Source organism: Macrobrachium nipponense, chromosome 8 (genome assembly GCF_015104395.2).
Source record: "Macrobrachium nipponense isolate FS-2020 chromosome 8, ASM1510439v2, whole genome shotgun sequence".
Lineage (NCBI taxonomy): Eukaryota > Metazoa > Arthropoda > Malacostraca > Decapoda > Palaemonidae > Macrobrachium > Macrobrachium nipponense.
The window spans coordinates 47,820,250-47,840,484 of NC_087203.1; the positions used below are offsets into that span (position 1 = coordinate 47,820,250).

The 20,235-nt window shown below is 43.1% G+C and overlaps 1 protein-coding gene across 1 annotated transcript in view; it reads left to right on the top strand.

Annotated features, from left to right (window-relative positions):
• The window catches only part of LOC135223083 (uncharacterized), an 89,920-nt gene that overhangs the window by 46,148 nt on the left and 23,537 nt on the right, over nucleotides 1–20,235 (top strand). Inside the window, 5 exon segments of the mRNA XM_064261589.1 lie at nucleotides 6,229–6,382; nucleotides 14,271–14,371; nucleotides 15,155–15,292; nucleotides 15,414–15,541; nucleotides 16,003–16,189. Of these exon segments, the coding sequence (XP_064117659.1) occupies nucleotides 6,229–6,382; nucleotides 14,271–14,371; nucleotides 15,155–15,292; nucleotides 15,414–15,541; nucleotides 16,003–16,189 (708 nt within the window).

Genomic DNA, 20,235 nt, shown 5'->3' on the forward strand with positions numbered 1-20,235 from the left:
ACGCGCCAGGAGTATTATGAACATAATGCGCCTACGAGGCGCCAGGCGCCTGCTGAAAGCCAGGAGTATTCGAGGCGCTTTGCGCCTGCCAGGCGCCAGGCGCCTGATGAAAATGCGCCTGCCAGGCGCCAGGCGCCTGCTGAAAGCCAGGAGTATTCGAGGCGCTTTGCGCCTGCCAGGCGCCAGGAGGATCCCAAGCACGCTACTCCTCCCAGGCGAGAGACTCCTGCTGTACACCAGGCGCATTCCTCGTATGAACCTGACACTCGTAAGAGAGTAAGAGAAGAGTCAGTAGAAAGGAGAGAGCCTTCTCCTTCCGAGCCTCTTAACCCAGAAGATGCCTCGGAGGACGAAATGAAGGAAGGATCTCTAATTATAAAGTCCTTTCGTCCCTTCTGTTGGAGGAATATGGAGACTCTTTGACACCAGCTGCTCCCCCTTCACCACGTTCGCAGTTTTCGAGCACGAAAACACTCAAGTCTTCCTCTTTCCTTAAAATGAAGCCTGCCATTTCTATGAGGAGAGCGCTACAATCTCTTGACTCCTGGTTCAAGAAGAAGAAGGAGTTAGGAAGGACGGTCTTTTGTATGCCTCCCGCCAAACTTACAGGGAGGAGAGGAAATTTGGTACGAAACGGGAGAGGATATGGGATTGTCTCTGTCCGTTTCAGCCGAATCAGATTTTCTCGAGTTTGGTGGATTCGTCGAGAAGGCACGCCTTGAATGCAGCGAAGGTTACATTGGGGCTTTCGGAAACGGACCACCTCATCAAAGGGTCTATTTCACACCTTAGAAGTGTTTAACTTCTTAGATTGGTCCTTGGGGTTCTGGCCAAGAAATCTCAAGAAAATGAACAACTCGACCCAGAAACCCTGAATTGCATCCTAGCCTGCATTGATAAGGCTGTTCAGGATGGATCAGCTGAGGTATGATCGCTATGGTGCAGGAGTTTTAAAGAAAAGAGCGGTGCACAGTGCTTTCCTCACAAAGGCCGTCTCTCATTCGCAGAGAGCCGCCTTATTGTTTGCGCCTCTCTCTGAACATCTTTTTTCCCTCGCAGTTGGTGAAGGACATCGCGCATTCTCTGACGGAAAAGGCCACCCAGGAATATCCTTAGACAATCATCAAGGAAGAGTAGGCCTGTGGCTAGTGAGGAGAAGAAAGTGGCTCGCCCAGCTCAGAAACAGCCCCCCTTTCGAGGAGGTCTTCCAACTAGACCGATCGCCAGAAGGAAGTCAAACCGATAAGAGGGGCAGGTCTTCCTTCCGTGCCTTTAAGAAAGGGAAGAAGTGAGAGTTCTGTCCTCCAGACACCCGTAGGAGCCAGGCTACAGTATTTTGCGAAAGCCTGGGAAGACTTAGAGCCAAACACTTGGACGATGTCGATTATCAAGAAGGGGGTATCGCATCCATTCAAGGACATTCCTCCCTTGACAACATCTCCGAGGGAATTGTCCGCCAGATACAGGGACCAGATGATGACGGACACTCTTCGTCAAATGGTGGAACAGATGTGGGAAAAAAGGGCATAGAACTTGTACTGGATTGCAACTCCCCGGGGTTTTACAACCGCTTGTTTCTTGTAACAAAAGCCTCGGGGGGATGGAGACCGGTACTGGACGTAAGTGCGCTGAACAAATTTGTCGAACAACAGAAGTTCAGCATGGAAACGTCTGCCTCAGTCCTTGCAGCACTACGGCAAGGGGATTGGATGGTGTCCATAGACCTTCAGGACGCAATACTTCCACATCCGATCCACCATTCGTCGAGAGAATACCTTCGATTTATGTTCGAAGGAAGAAATTATCAGTTCAGGGCCCTGTGTTTCGGCCGTCCACGCTCCTCAAGTCTTCACAGACGTGATGAAAAATGTAGCGAGACACCTACACTTGAAAGGGATAAATGTCTCAATGTACCTGGACGACTGCTCATCAGAGCCAGGTCTCAAAAGCAGTGTTTGGAGGACCTGTTAACACTGGAGTTGACAAAGTCTTTGGGACTGATCGTGAACCTCGAGAAGTCTCAGATGATCCCCAGCCACAGAACGTGGTTTATCGGGGATTCAGATGGATTCTCGGGGTTTTCGAGTTTTCCATCGCAAGAGAGACTAAAGAAAGGCTGTGCCACAGTATCGAACTTTCTAGGGAAAGAGCGCACTTCGGCGAGGGAATGGCTGAGCCTTCTGGGAACCCTTTCCTCGCTCGAACAGTTCTTTCTCCTAGGGAGATTACATCTTCGACCGCTTCAGTTCTTCCTAAGAAGAAGTTGGAGTTGGAAGACAGGTCAGCTATCGGATACGTTTCCAATATCGGAAGAAATAAAAACATCATTGAAGTGGTGGTTGCTTCCACTAAAGGAAAACAAAGGAGTGTCCCTGCAAGTACGGAACCCAAGCCTGACATTGTTTTCAGACGCCTCTGGAGGCGGGCTGGGGTGCAACATTGGGACCACCCAGAGAAGTGTCAGGCACCTGGTCGGCAGAAACAGGTGTCATGGCACATAAATTGCAAAGAGCTCTTAGCAATTCACCTGGCGCTAAAGAGCTTCGAACACTTAGTCAGAGGCAAAGTCGTGCAGATAAATTCGGACAATACGACAGCTCTTGGCTTATGTCAAGAAGCAAGGAGGGAACGCACTCTTTTGCTCTGTACGAGCTGGCACGGGATCTACTGATTTGGGCGAACCAAAGGAAGGTAATTCTTCTAACAAGGTTTGTTCAAGGGAGAGGAATGTGAGAGCGGACAGACTGAGCAGAGATTCCAGGTCGCTTCCCACAGAATGGACACTCCACTCAGAAGTCTGTCAGAGCCTGTGGCGCCTTTGGGGGAAGCCTCAAATAGATCTTTTCGCCACATTCCTCTCCAAAAGGATAGATACATTTTGTGCCCTGTGGAGGATCCCCGGGCTTATGCAACAGACGCCTTTCTCCTGGACTGGTTCGGCAGGAATAGACGTTTACGCTTTTCCCCCGTTCAAGATACTGGGGGAAGTAGTCAGAAAATTCGTGGCATCCGAAGGAACCCAAGATGACTCTGATCGCTCCGTATTGGCCAGCTCAAATCTGGTTCACAGAGGTGATGGAATGGACAGTGGACTTCCCCAGATCTCTTCCAAACAGAATAGATCTGCTCAAACAACCCCACTTCGAGAGGTACCATCAAAATCTACCCGCTCTTGCTCTGACTGCCTTTCGACTATCGAAAGACTCGTCAGAGCGAGGGGGTTTTTCTCGCCAGGCAGCAAAATGCAATTGCTAGAGCCCGCAGATCATCTACGAGGCGAGTGTACCCAATCGAAGTGGAAGTTTTCAGAAACTGGTGTAGGTCGAAGAAGCTGTCCTCTTCCAGTACCTCTGTGACCGAAATTGCAGATTTCCTTCTGTTTCTTAGACAAAAGTCGCATCTCTCGGTACCAACTATTAAGGGGTACAGGAGTATGCTCTCAGCAGTCTTTAGAAACAGAGGATTAGATCTAACGAATGACAAGGATTTGCACGACCTCATTCGTTCATTCGAAACATCTAAATCACGCGAACCTAAGGTTCCAAGCTGGAACTTAGATGTAGTTCTTAAATTTCTTTCATCAGATGAATTCGAACCACTTCACACTGCTTCGTTCCGTAATATCACTAGAAAGTGTTGTTTCTGATGTCTCTTGCAACGGCAAAAAGAATCAGTGAGTTGCACGCCCTTGAATCAAGAGTTGGCTTCAAAGGAGACTCAGCAATTTGTTCATTTCAGTCCCTTTTTTCTGGCCAAAATGAAAACCCTTCGAATCCCTGGCCCAGGAGCTTCGAAGTTAAAGGACTTTCTAGCTTGGTGGGCAGAGAGGCAGAAAGATCCCTGTGCCCAGTTAGAGCTCTAAAATTTTATCTGGACAGGAAGAAGCAGTTGGGGGGTTCGCAGAAAAGTCTTTGGTGCTCAGTGAAAGACCCCAAGAGAGCAATGTCCAAGAACGCATTAGCCTTCTTTGTGAGAAGTGTTATCACAGAAGCTCATAAGAAGTGTCCAGATGAGTCGTTTAATCTCCTAAGAGTGGGAGCCCACGAAGTTAGAGCAATCGCAACCTCGGTGGCGTTCCAAAGAAATATGTCACTAAAGAACATTTGGACACAACTTATTGGAGATGCAACTCTGTGTTTGCATCCCATTATTTAAAAGACGTACGAGTTACGTATGATAAATGCTTTTCGTTAGTCCGTTTGTGTCAGCACAGACGGTTCTGGGTAAAGGAGAAAGCACAACCCTTAAAATTATGTACGTAACCCTCTTGTCGGATGTGTTCTCGGGTTTTCGATTTATGGGAGTGTCAGTAGTCGCACAGGCGGCCCTTCACTTCTCTTTATTTGAAAATCGAGTGACATCTGACTATTAGAGGGGTACAAAAATTTGTTATTTTTGTATGTATGATTTTCGAGTTTGTGGTTGTTTGCAAAGAGTTTGGGGATAACTCTAGGCAATCTTAGAACTAACACGGGTTAGGATCGGGTGATCGGGATTGGTTGTGTGCTCCTTAATTAGTGCGTGTTGTCATATAAGCGGATGTGCCTCCCATTGACAAACGCCAATTAGGATTCTGTCGAGGTAAAGTGGAAGGAGACACCCCATCGACAAGATACCACAAGAAATTCATTGGCCACAGAGCACTTATCTACGCTAAGGTTAACTTCTTGAGATGAAGCAAGACTCCTATTTGGCAGTAGCCACGAAGTCTTCCATCTAAGAAGGTAGGAACTAAGGTTTATTTATACCTACAATATATGTTGTTTACCTGTCTAGTCAGTTAGTTAGCTGTCTCTTGCCCTCCACCAAAGGGTGTCAATCAGCTATGTATATATCTGACAGGTAAGTTGAATGTATGAAAATGGACATTGTTATGATACAATAAAGTTTCATACATACTTACCTGGCAGATAATATACAATTGAAGAACCCAACCCAGCCTCCCCGCAGGAGACAGGTGGAAGAGAGAATATGATTAGAAAACGGGAATAGTTCCTAGCCCTGCCACCCAGAGCAGGGCGGTAGATCACCTGACCTACCTGTAGCGAGTGCCGCGAAATTTGAAATTCTGTCGGGAACGACGGAGTCTATAGCTATGTATATATCTGCCAGGTAAGTATGTATGAAACTTTATTGTATCATAACAATGTCATTTTTGGGAAAGTGACCGCGCCACAGTACAGGTGTCTGCCTGTCACCCCACTGCAGTCCCTTTAGCCTAGCTCAAGACGAAAATCAGCGTTAAAAATCAAATTTCTTTTGCTTTCCTTGTTTTAAGTGGATCCCTACTGTTCAGGTTAACACTCTCTAGCAGGGAGAGGGAAGTAGCGGCTGCCACTTTCTATATTGTGCCAAATACCTTCCTGTCCCTCCTCCTCCCCCCCCCCCCCCCCGCCCCCCCCCCCCCCCCCAGCCCCCTGCCCCCCTCACCCCTTGCCCACACTTCCAGCTGAGAGGGAGTTTCATGCAGGAGGTGAGGAGAATCAGACCACCTTAGTAGGCTACTCTTGCTACATTGACTGCCAGCAGCACCAGCTGTGGCTGCAGCTACTTATAGTTCACCGCTGTTGAGCTTCCAGTGGCAGTAGGTGACGAATGCACTCGTTTTATTTCCCCCCCTTGACTGCCCCAATTTGTCTGTGATACTGAAGGAGAAGTACCAGGTGAGTGATGGGTAGTACTCTTCTCCCTTGACCTCCACTTAACTAACTCCTTACTAAGTCTAAAGGACCAGTTTCGTCTCTACTGAGAATTCTCTCTCTGGTTTGCATACCTAGAAAAATACAAATTACTATAAAAATGAAATAGAGGGGAAGTACAAAGAGTTACTGTATAATTGGTCTACACTTTGATTTTCAAAGTAATTGCTTCAGTAAGGCATTAGTTTGCCTAAATAAAACATTTGTTGTATAATTTTGGTTCAATGAAAATGCTGTGTCCGGTTTTATTCTTAAAGTTGAATATTTATTCAGGGAAACAGAGTTAGCAGTTGCATGTACTATGTGTCACAGTCCTTTCCTATGTTGTGTTAACTTCTACATTGCATTTTAGAATATGGTACTATATATTTATTCTTAGCCTTTTGACTTATTTATGAAAAACTTTGTCTCCTTTACCCATCAAGTATTTAGTACTGTGAATCATTAGTTTCACCGTGGCTGATTAAGTCCCTGTTATGAAAGATATCTTTGTTTTGGGACACGTGATTTTTAATCTTGTGTGATTCTTCTCACCCATACAGATGTCAAAGTCGACAGGAAGAATCTGGACAAAGATGAGATTAAAAAAAATTTGGAAATACTGGAGGGAAATATTGAGAAAGGTCTCAGTTCCAGGGACTTGAATCTGCTTGCACGACACGTTGTCTTCACCAGAGGATATGGTATGTTGATTGCACTGTTTAAAAGAATATTTCAAGAATGAAGGAACAGGCACTCATGATACTTACTAGGTCCTCTCTATAAAAAGAATTTGTTCCCACACGATATACAAACCCTCGGTCCTTTACATAACGAATTATTTTCAGCATAGGCTGGAATTACAGCCGTTGAATTCTTAACAAGGTGGTTAGGGAGTAACTACTGTCTTGTAGGCGGGTAGGCCCGCCTGTCCGGATGTAAACACTCCACTTTGCTTTCGGCTGTCTTCCGATGAAGACGTATGTTTGTGAGCTCTTGCTGACTAGCCATTAATTGCAATTTTCCTGGCAGGATCTTTAATTTTTTATTTTGAATAGATATGTACATACTGTGTATGATATTTATAATTAATTGACTTTAATAATAAACCCTCTTACGCCAATTGGACGTATTAAACGTCGACATCAATTGTCTCCCGGGTGGCGATTGGACGTAGTAAACGTCGACATAAAAAAAGTTTTTTTAAAAATTCGCGGAAAAATACTTATAGGCCTACCAGCCGAAAACTTTTGAATCACGCGCCTTGGGGGATGCTGGGAGCTCACGGATCAAGGCGTTGTTTTGTTTACAATCATTACGCAGGCGCACAAGCGCGAATTTGACATAATTTTTGCACCATTTTAAATTAGCCATTACATGGAGTATTATACATGAAAATGTGTGCAATTTCATGTAGAATACAACAAAAAATACTCATGATTGTAGTTTTTATCAGTTTTGAAATATTTTCATATAAATAGCGATAAGTGCCAAAATTTCAACCTTCGGTCAACTTTGACTCTACCGAAATGGTCAAAAAACGCAATTGTAAGCTAAATCTCTTACATTCTAGTAATATTCAATCATTTACCTTCCTTTTGCAACAAATTGGACGTCTCTAGCACAATATTTCGATTTATGGTGAATTTATGAAAAAAAACTTTTTCCTTACGTCCGCGCGGTAACTCTTCCGATAAATTTTTTTGTGCAATTGTCATAATGTTTGTACCATTTTAAATTTGCATATATGGAAATGTGCGCAATTTCATGCACAATACATCTAAAAACAACCCATGGTTGTAGCTTTTATCAGTTTTGAAATATTTTCATACAAATAACGATAAGTGCCAAAATTTCAACCTTCGGTCAACTTTGACTCTACCGAAATGGTCGAAAAACGCAATTGTAAGCTAAATCTCTTATATTCTAGTAATATCCAATTATTTACCTTCATTTTGCAACAAATTGGAAGTCTCCAGCACAATATTTCGATTTATGGGGAATTTATGAAAAAAAAAAAAACATTTTCCTTATGTCCGCGTGGTAACTCTTCCGAAAAAAATAATAAATTTTTTTGTCCAATTGTCGTAATGTTTACACCATTTTAAATTAGCCGTTACATAAAGTTTTATATATGAAAATGTGCGCAATTTCATGTAGAATACAACAATAAATAATTGAAGGTTGTAGCTTTTCTAATTTTTGAAATATTTGCATATAAATCAAGATAGATAGAAAAAAAAACGCGTTCGGTCAACTTTGACTCTACCGAAATAGTCGAAAACGCAATTGTAAGCTAAAACTCGTACAGTCTAGTAATATTCAGTCATTTATCTTCATTTTGAAACAAATTTGAAGTTTCTAGCACAATATTTAGATTTATGGTGAATTTAAAAAAAACTTACCTTCCCTCCGCGTGCGGATTCTCCGCCACAAATATCCGAAATGCGTAAGTCGCATTATAGTTATATTTGCTCCGTTTCATAGAGTTTTATATATGAAAATGTGCGCAATTTCATGTAGAATACAACAAAAATAATTGAAGGTTGTATCTTTTCTAATTTTCTAAATATTTGCATATAAAAAAGAATATATAAAAAAAATTCGACATTCGGTCAAATTTAACTTGTCCGAAATGGTAAAAAACTGCAATTGTAAGCTAAAACTCTTACAGTATAGTAATATTCAATCATTTATCTTCATTTTGAAACAAATTGGAAGTCTCTAGAACTATATTTAGATTTATGGTGAATTTTTGAAAAAAACATTTTTTTACGTCCGCGCGTTACGAATTCATGCATCATTTTGTGATAATATTTTCTCTGTGTTGCTTTGATTGCGGTACAATGTGTTATATACCAAAATGATTGCAATTTAGTGTACAATACAACAAAAAAAATTAACTCGTTAGCTTTAACCGTTTTGCTCACAGCGCGATTTGAATACAATTGTATATGAAATTTGGTTTTCGCGCTATCATATATCGGATTATTTATATATGATAATGATATTTTTTTTCATTTCTGATGGTTGCCTACTAAACTTCAGGCAATGACAAAAAAAGTAGCCAGAAATGAACTCTTAATCTTGAAAACTAAGTGCGCTGTGATTTTTTTTTTTAAATATTTTTTTCGCTTCAGCGCTCACTCCGAGACCAACTCTGCATACGGGAGACGATTTTTATTATACCCCTTTGGCGTAAGAGGGTTAATATGCAAACCCACTTTTTATGATAGCCTTGATAAGCCGCCTTTCTACCTTGTGTTGAAGGTCAGCGACAAGGGTATGCTAACATCTTTATTAGTACATATTTTCTCCCTTTAACGATAGAATGAGACATGTATTCATCCGAAATTTACGCTTACGCTTCAGAAATTACCAAGGGGAACTTCGGAGGTTTGTCCTTTGTTTTTTTCTGGTAATTCCTCTTCTTCATCTTTTTGCTAGCTGCCAGACGAAGATAGAAGGGGGCCGTGTGGTGTTGGTGCTTGGGGGATCTCCTCTCATTTTGGAGAGCAGTGCCTTTGGATGTGAGAGGAGTATCCTTATAACTTTAAATCTTATTTTATGTCTTTTACAGGCTAACAGTGGTGATAGTTAATTACAGCAGTAGATAGTTAGATATCGTGTTGGTTATCCTAACCTTGGAATTGTACCTGTGACTCATAGCATGCTGTGATATTGGTCCTCGAGTGTGTGTACTGTTACCCTGCTGGAAATCATATTCACTTACCACTGCCCTGTGATTATTAACTCTATTCCTGCTTGTAAATGCACCTCATCCTGTAAAAGTAGTCTTGCAGAATTTGGAGAAGTCGAAGTGTTATCATCTTCCTCTTTGGAATCATCATATTTTTCATCAGCCTCCACCCCTTCGACTTCTAAGGCTTCCTGCCGAAGAAGTTGAAGGTAGTCTTCCCCCCTAAGAAGTCTCGTCACGTGACTTCTAAGGGTCTGCCTCCTAGAACTGAGGAGGCAGTTGGGTCTTCCACTGGCCTTCCCGTTCCTTCAGGATCAGGAACCGTCACTCTGTCCTTTGTGCCTAGCGTGTCGGGAGCCGTAGAAGCGCAAACTTTGGTTCACACTTCTGCTGCTAGTCATAGAGGTTCTGCCCCTAAAACTAGTTCCGTGTCGGGCGCTCGTTCGTGAGTTCCTCGAGTGCACACAAATCTTCGGATTCGCGTGCATCCAGAGTCGGTGGTGCCGAGTCCACTCACCGTCACGACTTAGGCACGTAGTGGAAGAATGGAGCGAGTCACTCAGGTGGCTCACACCTTGCCGGTGATCACTCTCGTGGTGATTGCTTGGTTCCCAGGGTTGACGTGACAGTTCCGGACTGTGCACGCGGAGACCGGTAGGGGCTCTGGTCCTCTTGAGAGGTTTCAGCCTCGACGAGGACTTGGATGCATCGGAGGTTGGTACTGGCTCTCTCCAGTCAAGTGCACGCTCAGCCCTCACCCAGATGACGGTCACATTCGCGTAACCAACCAGTCCCGGTGGCAGTGAACATTTTACCTGCCGTGCAACAGTTTCGTAACCCTCCTCGGGAAAGCGTTTTCTCCAGATGATAGCGCTTTCCTAGACTCGCGGAGCGGCCATCACCGCAGGTTGATGGCTGCCCATGACTCACTTCTGTTAGTTCTGCTAGCAAGGCGAACGAGATGGATCCTGCAGTGCTCTCCGTAGGATTACATGTCGGGGGACTACATTCCTGGAGGGAACTTAGGTTCCTACTGGACGTACGTCCACATCGTTGAGGAAGGATCTTATGTCAAAACTGGAGACTATGTCTCCATGGCTTTTTCTGTCCTTTGGATGGACTTCAATTTGCAGTCCCCTATGGGTTCTTGCGTTTTGGGAGCCTTGATTGTATATTCTGTTGAATTACACTCATTCCAGTTTTAAATGCTCGCATTTAGGACTGGTTTTTATGCCCGTTCCTCCTCGATTTCTACGGGAGTTGAGGAGGGGCCCTACTCCGATGATTGTTTGACGAAATTCAGGGGTCTCGCTAGCGCTTAAAATTCTTTGGAATTTCTAGCACTCTCCAAGTGTTTTGGTCTTCTACGATCTGCAAACACTGGGCGAGACGAGAATGCCTGATAATTGTTACTAAGATACCCGGGAATCTTGCTGAATGCTCGAATTCCATGGAATTTCTGGCATTCTCAGAGTTTTATGGTTTTTCTGTAATTTCCAAACACTCAGGTGAGACAGACATTCATGGTAATTGTTATTATGAAAATCAGGAGTCAAGCTAAGCCATAAAATTCCTTGGAATTTCTAGCATTCACAGAGTGATTTGGTTTTCTGAGATTTCCAAACACTTGGGCAATGGGAATTCCCAATGATTATTACAATAATTGGGAGTCTTGTCGAGTGCCTGGATCCCTCGGTTTTGTTGGTGCTCGCCGAGTGCTCGCCAGATTATTGTCTTACAAGAGTCGGGTTTTTCTCACCGAGCATGGGAATTCTTACGAATTCTAATGCTCAGTGAGCACTCACTATTACGAGTGCGAGATGAGTCGTTACCAGTACAGGTGAGTCCGCTCCTCGGTTTGGTTTAGAGTTATGTAGAGCTTGGCACTGCATGCAACACCTTCTGGGTGAATAAATACCGTCCTCGTTTATTGGACCTTAGGGTCCGAACACGTAGGACAGCAGACGCAGAATCCCTCTTATTCTTCTGCTCGGAGCTTCAGCCTCTAAGAACAGTTAATTGGGAAGAAGTGATAGTTCTTCTTTGACAATTACCACTCATAATTATGTAGTGGTGATCTACTCGGCTCACTCGGCTTGGCTCGGCTCAACCAAACAGCTTGATCTGCCGATCTGAGTGCTCGGCTCTAACGAACGAACTCTTGATCGGTGCGGTTCCTTGCCATGACATAACACCCTCCCTTCCCCTGTTGCAGCGAGCTTTCATGGGTCATTGTCTTCGTCTTCGTCGTCTGACACCTCCTAACCTCCATCTTCAAAGGGTTCCATGTCCTAAGAAGAAGAAGGTATTCTCCGCACCTTAAGAAGTCTCGCTTTGAGATTTCTAAGGGTCTACATCCTTTCCATGGAGAGGAAATAATTGGCTGTCTCTTTGGCTCACCTGCTCCTGGACACTATCCACAAAATATTGTGTCTCGGGAGTCCCAGAAGTTCGAACCCAGGTTCATTCTCCTGCCTGGTTCCAAAGGCGGTGCTCATAGAACTGGGGCTGCGTTGGGTATACCCATGTATGGGTCTCTCAGAGTGTACAACCCCTAAGGGGATGTACATCCACAGTCAGTGATGGGTAGTCTTCTCTCCATCATGATGGTGGCCGAGCCACCTGTGAAAGCCAGGAATGGCTATTCTTCAAGTGCCAAGATCAATGTCGCTGTCCCTTGAGACAAGGTATCTGAAGGAGATAGGAGGAGGTCCTCAGTGTAATCCTCTTTATGTGGTTCGATCACGAAGAAGATAGATGCGTAGCAAGCCGGGGCTAGTTCTTGTGAGCTTTCACTGCAGTTAACTCCAGTCAACTTTCGCTCACGTTTGCGTGAACGAAACAGTTGTAGGAAATGAATGCTTCATTTAACAGAGTGAGAACATCGCAAGTTCAGGGAAAAGCGGGCAAGAACAGTCAATCCTCCTCTTTTTTCCCTCTACTTCCTGGTTATACTGGAATGTACAAGGAAATAAGAGGAATTATATGGAGTCTACTTCTCAGAGTTTGAACCCGAGAGACTTTGTTTTTGGTTCAATCTTAGGATCTTACCAAACATACATCAATCTGTTCAGGATGGATAGCACCAAGAGGTTTGAACACTTCTTCTGTGGTACTGTTTTGGGGATGCATTCCTTCATGGAATGCACCACCAGGCAACTCAGTATGACAAGTTGAGCGAGTGGTATAGGGCTCTGTCTCGGTATTGCTCGCTCTCCGAGATTCTTTTTGGTTTGGTATTGTTTCTCCTCTGTCGAGGATTAACTACCAATTTGAAGCTCTCTGCCTGTTGGACTGGAAGATAGATGAGGTCTCATTGCGACCATATTTATGTCTTTCTTCCTTCCGGTCTGCCCACAGGTCCTTGGACCGGTGGTGGATGCTTGCAGGTTGTGTTTGCTTACCTGGTTCCTTCAAGAGGACAAGTTGCATCTCGCCTATGGTGTGTGGTTCTAGAGGTAAGAAGGATGCGAGAGTGACTGGCATCTCCACCTTCCACTTCTCGTCCTTCTACTCCTCTTCCTTCAGGTTGAGGATAGGACTTGAACTTACACTGGCTGGTTGAGCGATTGATGCGGTAAGCGTACACATCAAGCCTCCTTTCTATTTTTTTTATCAGAATCATAAAAGCAATCCCGCTTCTTCCTCTATCAAGGGAAGGAAGGAGACTGGCAATAATGCAAACCCTTCCCAGAACTTTGCATTAATGCCTCCGATTCTAAAATATTCTTCCCAGCCCCTTTTTCAGATGAGTTATGATTCCTCACTCATTTCGAAAAGGCCCAGAAGTCTGACTCTTGATCATGCAGCTCCTATACTCCAATCAAGTTGTCAGAGGCAGGGCACTCCTCCTCGCTGTTATGACCAGGAGGAATAGCCCAGTTGTGCAGAACTCCAGTCAGTTCTAGAGACTCACTCATATTCCTCCCACCAATCAGTGATGAGTCATCCTTATGTAAAGGACCGAGGGTTTGTATATCGTGTAGGAACAAATCACAATTTTTGAAAGTGAATTGTATTTTTCCTAACTATACAAACCTGAGGTCCTTTACATTTATGCCCACCTCATACCACCCCTCAATCTGAACCTGGGCTGAAAGGCAAAGTGGAGTGTTTACATCCAGGCAGGCGGGCCTACCACGCTCCTACCAGACAGTAGTAACTGCCTAACCACCTTGTTCAAGAATTTAACAGCTGCAATTCCAGTCTATGCAGAAAGTAATTCCTTATGTAAAGGACCTCAGGTTTGTATAATTAGGAAAAATACAATTTACTTTCAAAAATTGTGATCTTTCACTTCTGGGAGGGGTGGATTTCTTCCCATTTAAAAAAAATGGAGGATTATCAGTGTTGGCCTGGTGATTTAGAGAGAAGTAAAAAACTTGGTATTTGTAGATTGTTCAGATCCTCAGGACAAGCTGATCTGACTTTTGAAAGACCCACCGCTTTTGCCTCCTGCCTCAGAGATGCTAAGTGCAAGTACCTGGATGCATTTTTGTATATTCATGTAGTAATGGCTGTAGTGGTAGCCCAGCAACTCAGTTCCTACCCCGTAGTTGATTCAACACCCTGCTTATCTCATGCTCATTGTGTTCTCTATTAGATATATCATGTCAGTATGCTGTGGTCAGAGTTTAGTAAACCTAAGCCCATCTGTCCAAAATTCTCTAGTTTGTTGGTCACATCATCAGCTGGAGTATGGTAGGTACACGTCTTTCCTGATTGCGTCACCTCACTCAGAATGTTTCTTTCTTTATTGGTCTCCCATTTTTGTATTTTCAAAATCATGTAACCCTTCCTTTTGCTTGTTTAATTTGGGTATCCATCTCATTGTCCTTTGCATTGAAATACATCTCAATGAGTCTCCTGTTAACCTGCATCCTTCCTTCCAGATTTTATTATACGCCGCAAGATTTTATACTGCCTGGTGCCTGTTGGTTCGGACTTTCCTTACGAGATTATACCACTAGCCATATCGAATTGTACAGAAGTTGTAAGTATATACAATATCGAGATCAGTTTCTCTCGTGGATTCTTCTGTGAAAATTTCTTGGGACATGGATTGTGAAGGTGTTTTCTAAATGAACAGCATTAACAAATAATGTATTTTTTATAGGTTGATATATCCCTTGGCAGTGCTTACTCTTTATATTAAAAAGTTGATAGATAATGAGATCAATTTTTACAAAGATCAAGAGATAAGACCAAGGAATAGGAAGGAATTTGGGTTTGGAAATATTGAGTGGATCCAGGTTTTCTGTCCAATGTTATTACAGATCAGTTTATACTTAAAGAGAAGTTTACTGAGTGATCTTTGCATAGTGTGAGTGAAGGACTTAGACCACCCGTCTTGCTCAGAAACATGAGAGCTAGCCACAGTTTCATAGCATGGCCTTTTTGCAAAAGATTTTGTTTTGTATGAAATATTGGAGTTGCCGTTCAATTTTAATGTATAGTAATACTTCAACTAAACAACTTTTGTATTGATCATTTATATCTTATATAATTTTTTGCTTCGCTGTCATTTTAGACTTCATACATTTCTAAATAATTCTCTTAAATTGAAAATTGAGTGTAGTAAATTACAAGTTAGTTTAGGTGAAAAACAATGAGGAATTGCTGTTAGCTGTAGTATTTCTAGAAAATATTCAAGTGAAGAGTTTTATAAAAGGGTCTTTGTCATTTATCAGAAAGCCAGATGTCCAAAGAATCTATTAAAATGAGAAGCTATTTTAACGTTTCTATGCTCCCTTTAAGTGAAGACTTCTTGTTTCAGCCGGTGAATCCAACATGGCAGTCCTCAGTCCTCTCCTGGGTGTGCTCCTTACTTGAACATGGAGTGATTGATCCCTATAATAAATTTATACACATCTGCTACTCATCTTTCTTCAACTTGACCTCGAGTCTTTCTTTGGTAAGTGTTTTTCATCTCTTAACATGAAGGCCCTATAGAGAGGTAGTGCCATCAGTCCACCTCACACATTGCACTGTAGGAATGACTTAGTGTTGTTCACAGCATCCCTTCGGTTCTGCAGGTTCTTCTGTCGTGCAGGATTCTCGGATTCATAACAAGACTGGAGGACGTGACAGCCTGGAGAGCAAACATCCTTTTGCACCTGAAGGACAAACCAGGATTTTATGATAGGGTGTCGCATCTTCTGAGGTGCGTAGTACCTGTGAGGTTTTGTCTTCTGTTGGTTGAGCATTTTGTAGAATTAAACGGATGGATTGCTGACAAAATAGTTATTTAAGTAGGGTGGGGTCTGTATCTTAAAGTGAGATGAAAAAAATTAAGAAACATTCCTAAAATATACAGCATTTAATCAAATCTGCACCTGGTATTACAAACTAGCTTTGCGCACCCGTGATTCCACTTTGTATGTGCTTGTACTCAATATTTCCCCCCCCCCCCTATATTCTTCATGCAGATATGCATACACACTTCATTTTGCTCTGGCATTCAAGTATTATATCAATATATACATGTCCTTTTAGTTTATAATGGAGGAGGACTTTTGGTACTTCTAGATTAATAACTGGTATCATTCATTTATACTTTTTCTTTTTTAAAATAGTTTTAACTGCTGCACCTTTCTCACTTGGATCCCTGTCTCCGTCTGACAGGGTATACCAGTTGTTCCGTCCAGACCTGATTTTCGGAAACATATCCTTCAAGCATTTTCCTCAGACGACACCCCGTATTCTCAGGAAAGGTGTCCTAGCATTAAGAATGAGGCTTGAAGAGAACAACGTTGTGGCATGGAGCTCGTCTTCAGGTGAAATTTGGCCAGCAATGAACAAACCTGAAAAGGTCAGTAAAGTTTCGTTCCACTGTAGGTCAGGATTCTTCTCATTTTACGTTTTTCAGTTATTTGAGCCTTTGGAAATGCCCTTTGGTATCTTGGGTACTGTAGAGTTAAATTTTTCTTTCTTTTTATAAATCTAATGCTGAAAACCCTAAAGGACAGAGTCAACAGACTACAAAACCAAGAGAGCTTCAAAGGGAAAGCAGTTTGCAGACAGAAACAAGTTATAGGAAAAGGTGGTCAATAAATTATTTTAAGGAAACCCAGTAAAAGTCTAGATAAGGAAGTCCATTTTTCTGAGCAGATTTCGAATTGTAATAATAATAATAATAATGATAATAATAACAATAATACGATATGAAACACTACTAATGGAAAATCTACTTTAGAAAATAACAAAAATTTATACGTATTGCAATACACCCCCTGAATACCTGAATTAGCCCTTGTCACTAACCAGCCCGAACTACATCCCCCTGAATTTTCCCACAAAGTGGGTATTTAACTGTCAGCGCTACTAATGCTGCAGGTAAAATTTGTCTACTGAGTTACCTGTGATGTCAATTGAGGAGGTAGGGCTCTAGTGGCCGGTATTTGCAGCAGTGTTGCCAACGATACCACACAGGTAACTCAGTAAACAAATTTTACCTGCAGCGTTGGTAGTGCTGACAGTTAAATACCCACTTTATGAGGATGTAGTTCGGGCTGTCAGTGACTAGGGCTAATTCAGGTGTTCAGGTAAGTATTACAATATTAGTTTTATTATGGAAACTTCTTTATTTGAGATGAATCTTACCTACTGTTAAAGTTAGGTGTATCTCCGCGCCGAGTCAGCATTCAAACAGTAAATCAAATGGCTGCCCGGATGACTGTCTAGTTTACCTGTTCTCCACCAGGTGTGTTTTGAATGTTTTAGCTCTTGTCAGAATTCTCCTATCCACCATGGCGGTTAGGCAATTGTTGGTATTCTATGAAGTTTGGCTGTTTTACACCTGTTTACAGTATTGTAATTTCATTTTCCTAGGATATCTCCCACTGGAAGCAAAGCCAATAACATCAGGCTATTTAGGAATGATTTTGGTGTAGCCAGGATGTTGGTATGGAAGTTGATCAACATTCGGTTTGTACTTGCATGGGTACAGAGTGTGATCTTGGAACTACCAGAGATGAAGATTGTAGGGAATTGTTCTGAGAAATTTATGCCTGAATATGTCAGATATAGGAAAGATGGGAAACTAATAGATTGCGAAAGCAATTAGTTGGGTCGGGACTTAAACCTGTCAGTTCTATCCTATTTTTTGTCCCTTCATCTGCAGCTATCCCAACTCAGACTAGGCATTTTGGTAGCGCTAGTATTGACTTCCTTTGTAGCTCCGCCATCTGCTCCCCATTCAATTCAGGAAAAGCGTAACGAGAAGTTAGAACATAACATTAAGCCTATTTTTAGTTCTAATACAAGTTGAATTGAGTTTGTGACAGGAACATTCCGTATCCCTCCATAGTATGCGCTCCTTTTCATGTTGCCTGTTAGAAGTAATGTGTTGGTGCCCTCATTGGTAATGTCCACTGCCAGGGAATCGGGTCGGTTCTCAGGAGTCGGGACGATGGGGTTCTGTACCCTCCAATTGCATTTTTCGACCATTTCGGTAAAGTTAAAGTTGACCAAATGTCTCATTTTTTCTATATCGTGATTTATATGCAACTTTTTCAAAAATAAAAGCTACAACCATGAGTTATTTTTTGTTGTATTCTACATGAAATTGCACACATTTTCATACATAAAACTTTATGTAACGGCTAATATAAAACAGTGCAAACATTACGACAAACTGACAAAAGAATTTCTGATTTTTTCGGCAGAGTTACCGCACAGACATAAGGAAAAAGTGTTTTTCAAAAATTCACCTTAAATCGAAATATTGTGCTAGAGTTTTCCAATTTTATGCATTCAACTTACCTGTCAGATATATACTTAGCTATAGACTGTCGTCCCCGATAGAAATTCGAATTTCGCGGCACACTCTACAGGTAGGTCAGGTGATCTACCGCCCCGCCGCTGGTGGCGGGAATAGGAATCATTCCTGTTTTCTAAGACAGATTTTCTCTATCGTTTGGATTGTAAACATACGTTTACGGTTCCTCCTGATTTGATTTTCGTGTTTCATCGCCATCGATCTTCTGGGCTGTCTTTTGCAGGGAAGTACTGGGTCTTTGGTTCGGCATACGCTTTTATTAACTTTTTAATGAATTCGCTTCGAAATTTCGAAGAAAATACTAATTGAAACTACCGAAATTATCGGTAGACACTCACATAGTTTGCAATAAAGGGAATTATTAATATTTATTCATTATTACATGTAATAAAGGTTACAACTTTATTGAGGAAATATTAAACTCTAATTTCCTACTTTAGGAAGTCAGAAAAGCATATAACTAGATACGCTTACTTTATAAGCTTTAATAGCATTTGTGCTAACGAGCAGTTAGAGTATTAGCAGTACTAGTAGTGGTTGCATCCTCATCACCTTCTTACTCCACAGAAACTACAAATTTATATATGCAAATTTGAAGATAATGGATGTAGCTCAAAAGCGAGCTCTAAAAAGGTAAGAAGTGAATATAGTGTTCCCCATTGAAGTGGAGGGTGCGTCTGATCGGCTCTGTCTCGCTCCCAGACCTAGACCTCTTCCAAGCTCCCAGGCCCAGAGGAGAAGGAATGTCGACAGTCGTACGGAGGTTACGGAGAATCCCCACCGATCAGGCGTCCCCTCGGCAGACTCTGTAGAACGTCCCAGACTGCCAAGTTCGCCATTGGAAAGGCGTCCTAAAATAGTGGAGGGTGCGTTCGATCGGCTCTGTCTCGCTCCCAGACCTAGACCTCTTCCAAGCTCCCAGGCCCAGAGGAGAAGGAATGTCGACAGTCGTACGGAGGTTACGGAGAATCCCCACCGGTCAGGCGTCCCCTCGGCAGAATCTGTAGCGTCCCAGACTGCCAAGGATCGCCATTGGAAGGGCATCCTAAAAGAGTGCTTTTCGTCTTCCGATTCGTCTCCTCGAAGAAGTGGATGGAATTCCGACGAACTGTCGCGTCCGATCAAGAGGAGTTGGAAAGCTCCGACGTTGGACTCGAGCCCGGAACGTTTCCCGGACGATTCTCCCTATGAGAGGAAAAGAGACCAAGAGGACAATATCTCGATCTCTTACGCTTTCCAGAGCGCATTCTCCTATTCATGGCAAAGAAAAGGAAGAAACCGCGACGGACTTCCTACTTAAAATGCAGGAACAAATTTCCTCTTTAGTAGGAGTATTGAGAAAAGACCTTCCGAGGAGAAAGGACGATTTTCGTCCTGTTAAGAGATCTCGTCCTACGGGCGTTCCGGACTCCAGACTTGTCTCCTCTACTCCTCGTACGAGTACAGAGAGGAATAAAGAAAAAAGGACGAAAACTCATAGGATTGAGACGCAACATACGGACAATGACGAAGAGTGTCTAACTCGGACAGGAAAAAGTGTCCTACGCGCCATTCGCCAGACGCGGACAGCCCGGACAGGCGGATATGTCCTATGCGGACAACTATGTCCAAGGGACTCGTGCCGATTGCGGACAACCTTGACAAGGCGGACAGCCTGGATTGGACAAAACGTCGTGCGCAGGCAACTCCGTCCGGGCGACAGAAGCGGACAAGACGGACAGGCAGAAGTGTCGTACTGGAATGACACCAGCCAAGCGCCAAGTTCCATAGGTGGACAGCTCGGACAGACGACACAGTCCGAGACGGACAGATACGTCCAAGCGCATTGAACAAATCAGACTTTCGGCAACGGTTAAGCACCAAGCGCCAAGATCTTCCTCAAAAGAATCATACAGAGAAATCAACCAGGAAGCGTCTCTTTATGATTTGGACCAGGAGCGGATTTCTCTGGACAGAGACGAAAGGTGCCGCACAGGCGGCCGTCGTCCTGTTCACGATATGTCCGTTTCTGGTGGAAATCTGCCGCAAGCACAGCTGTCTCCTGAGAAGAATGCAATATGTCGCACAGGCGGCCGTCA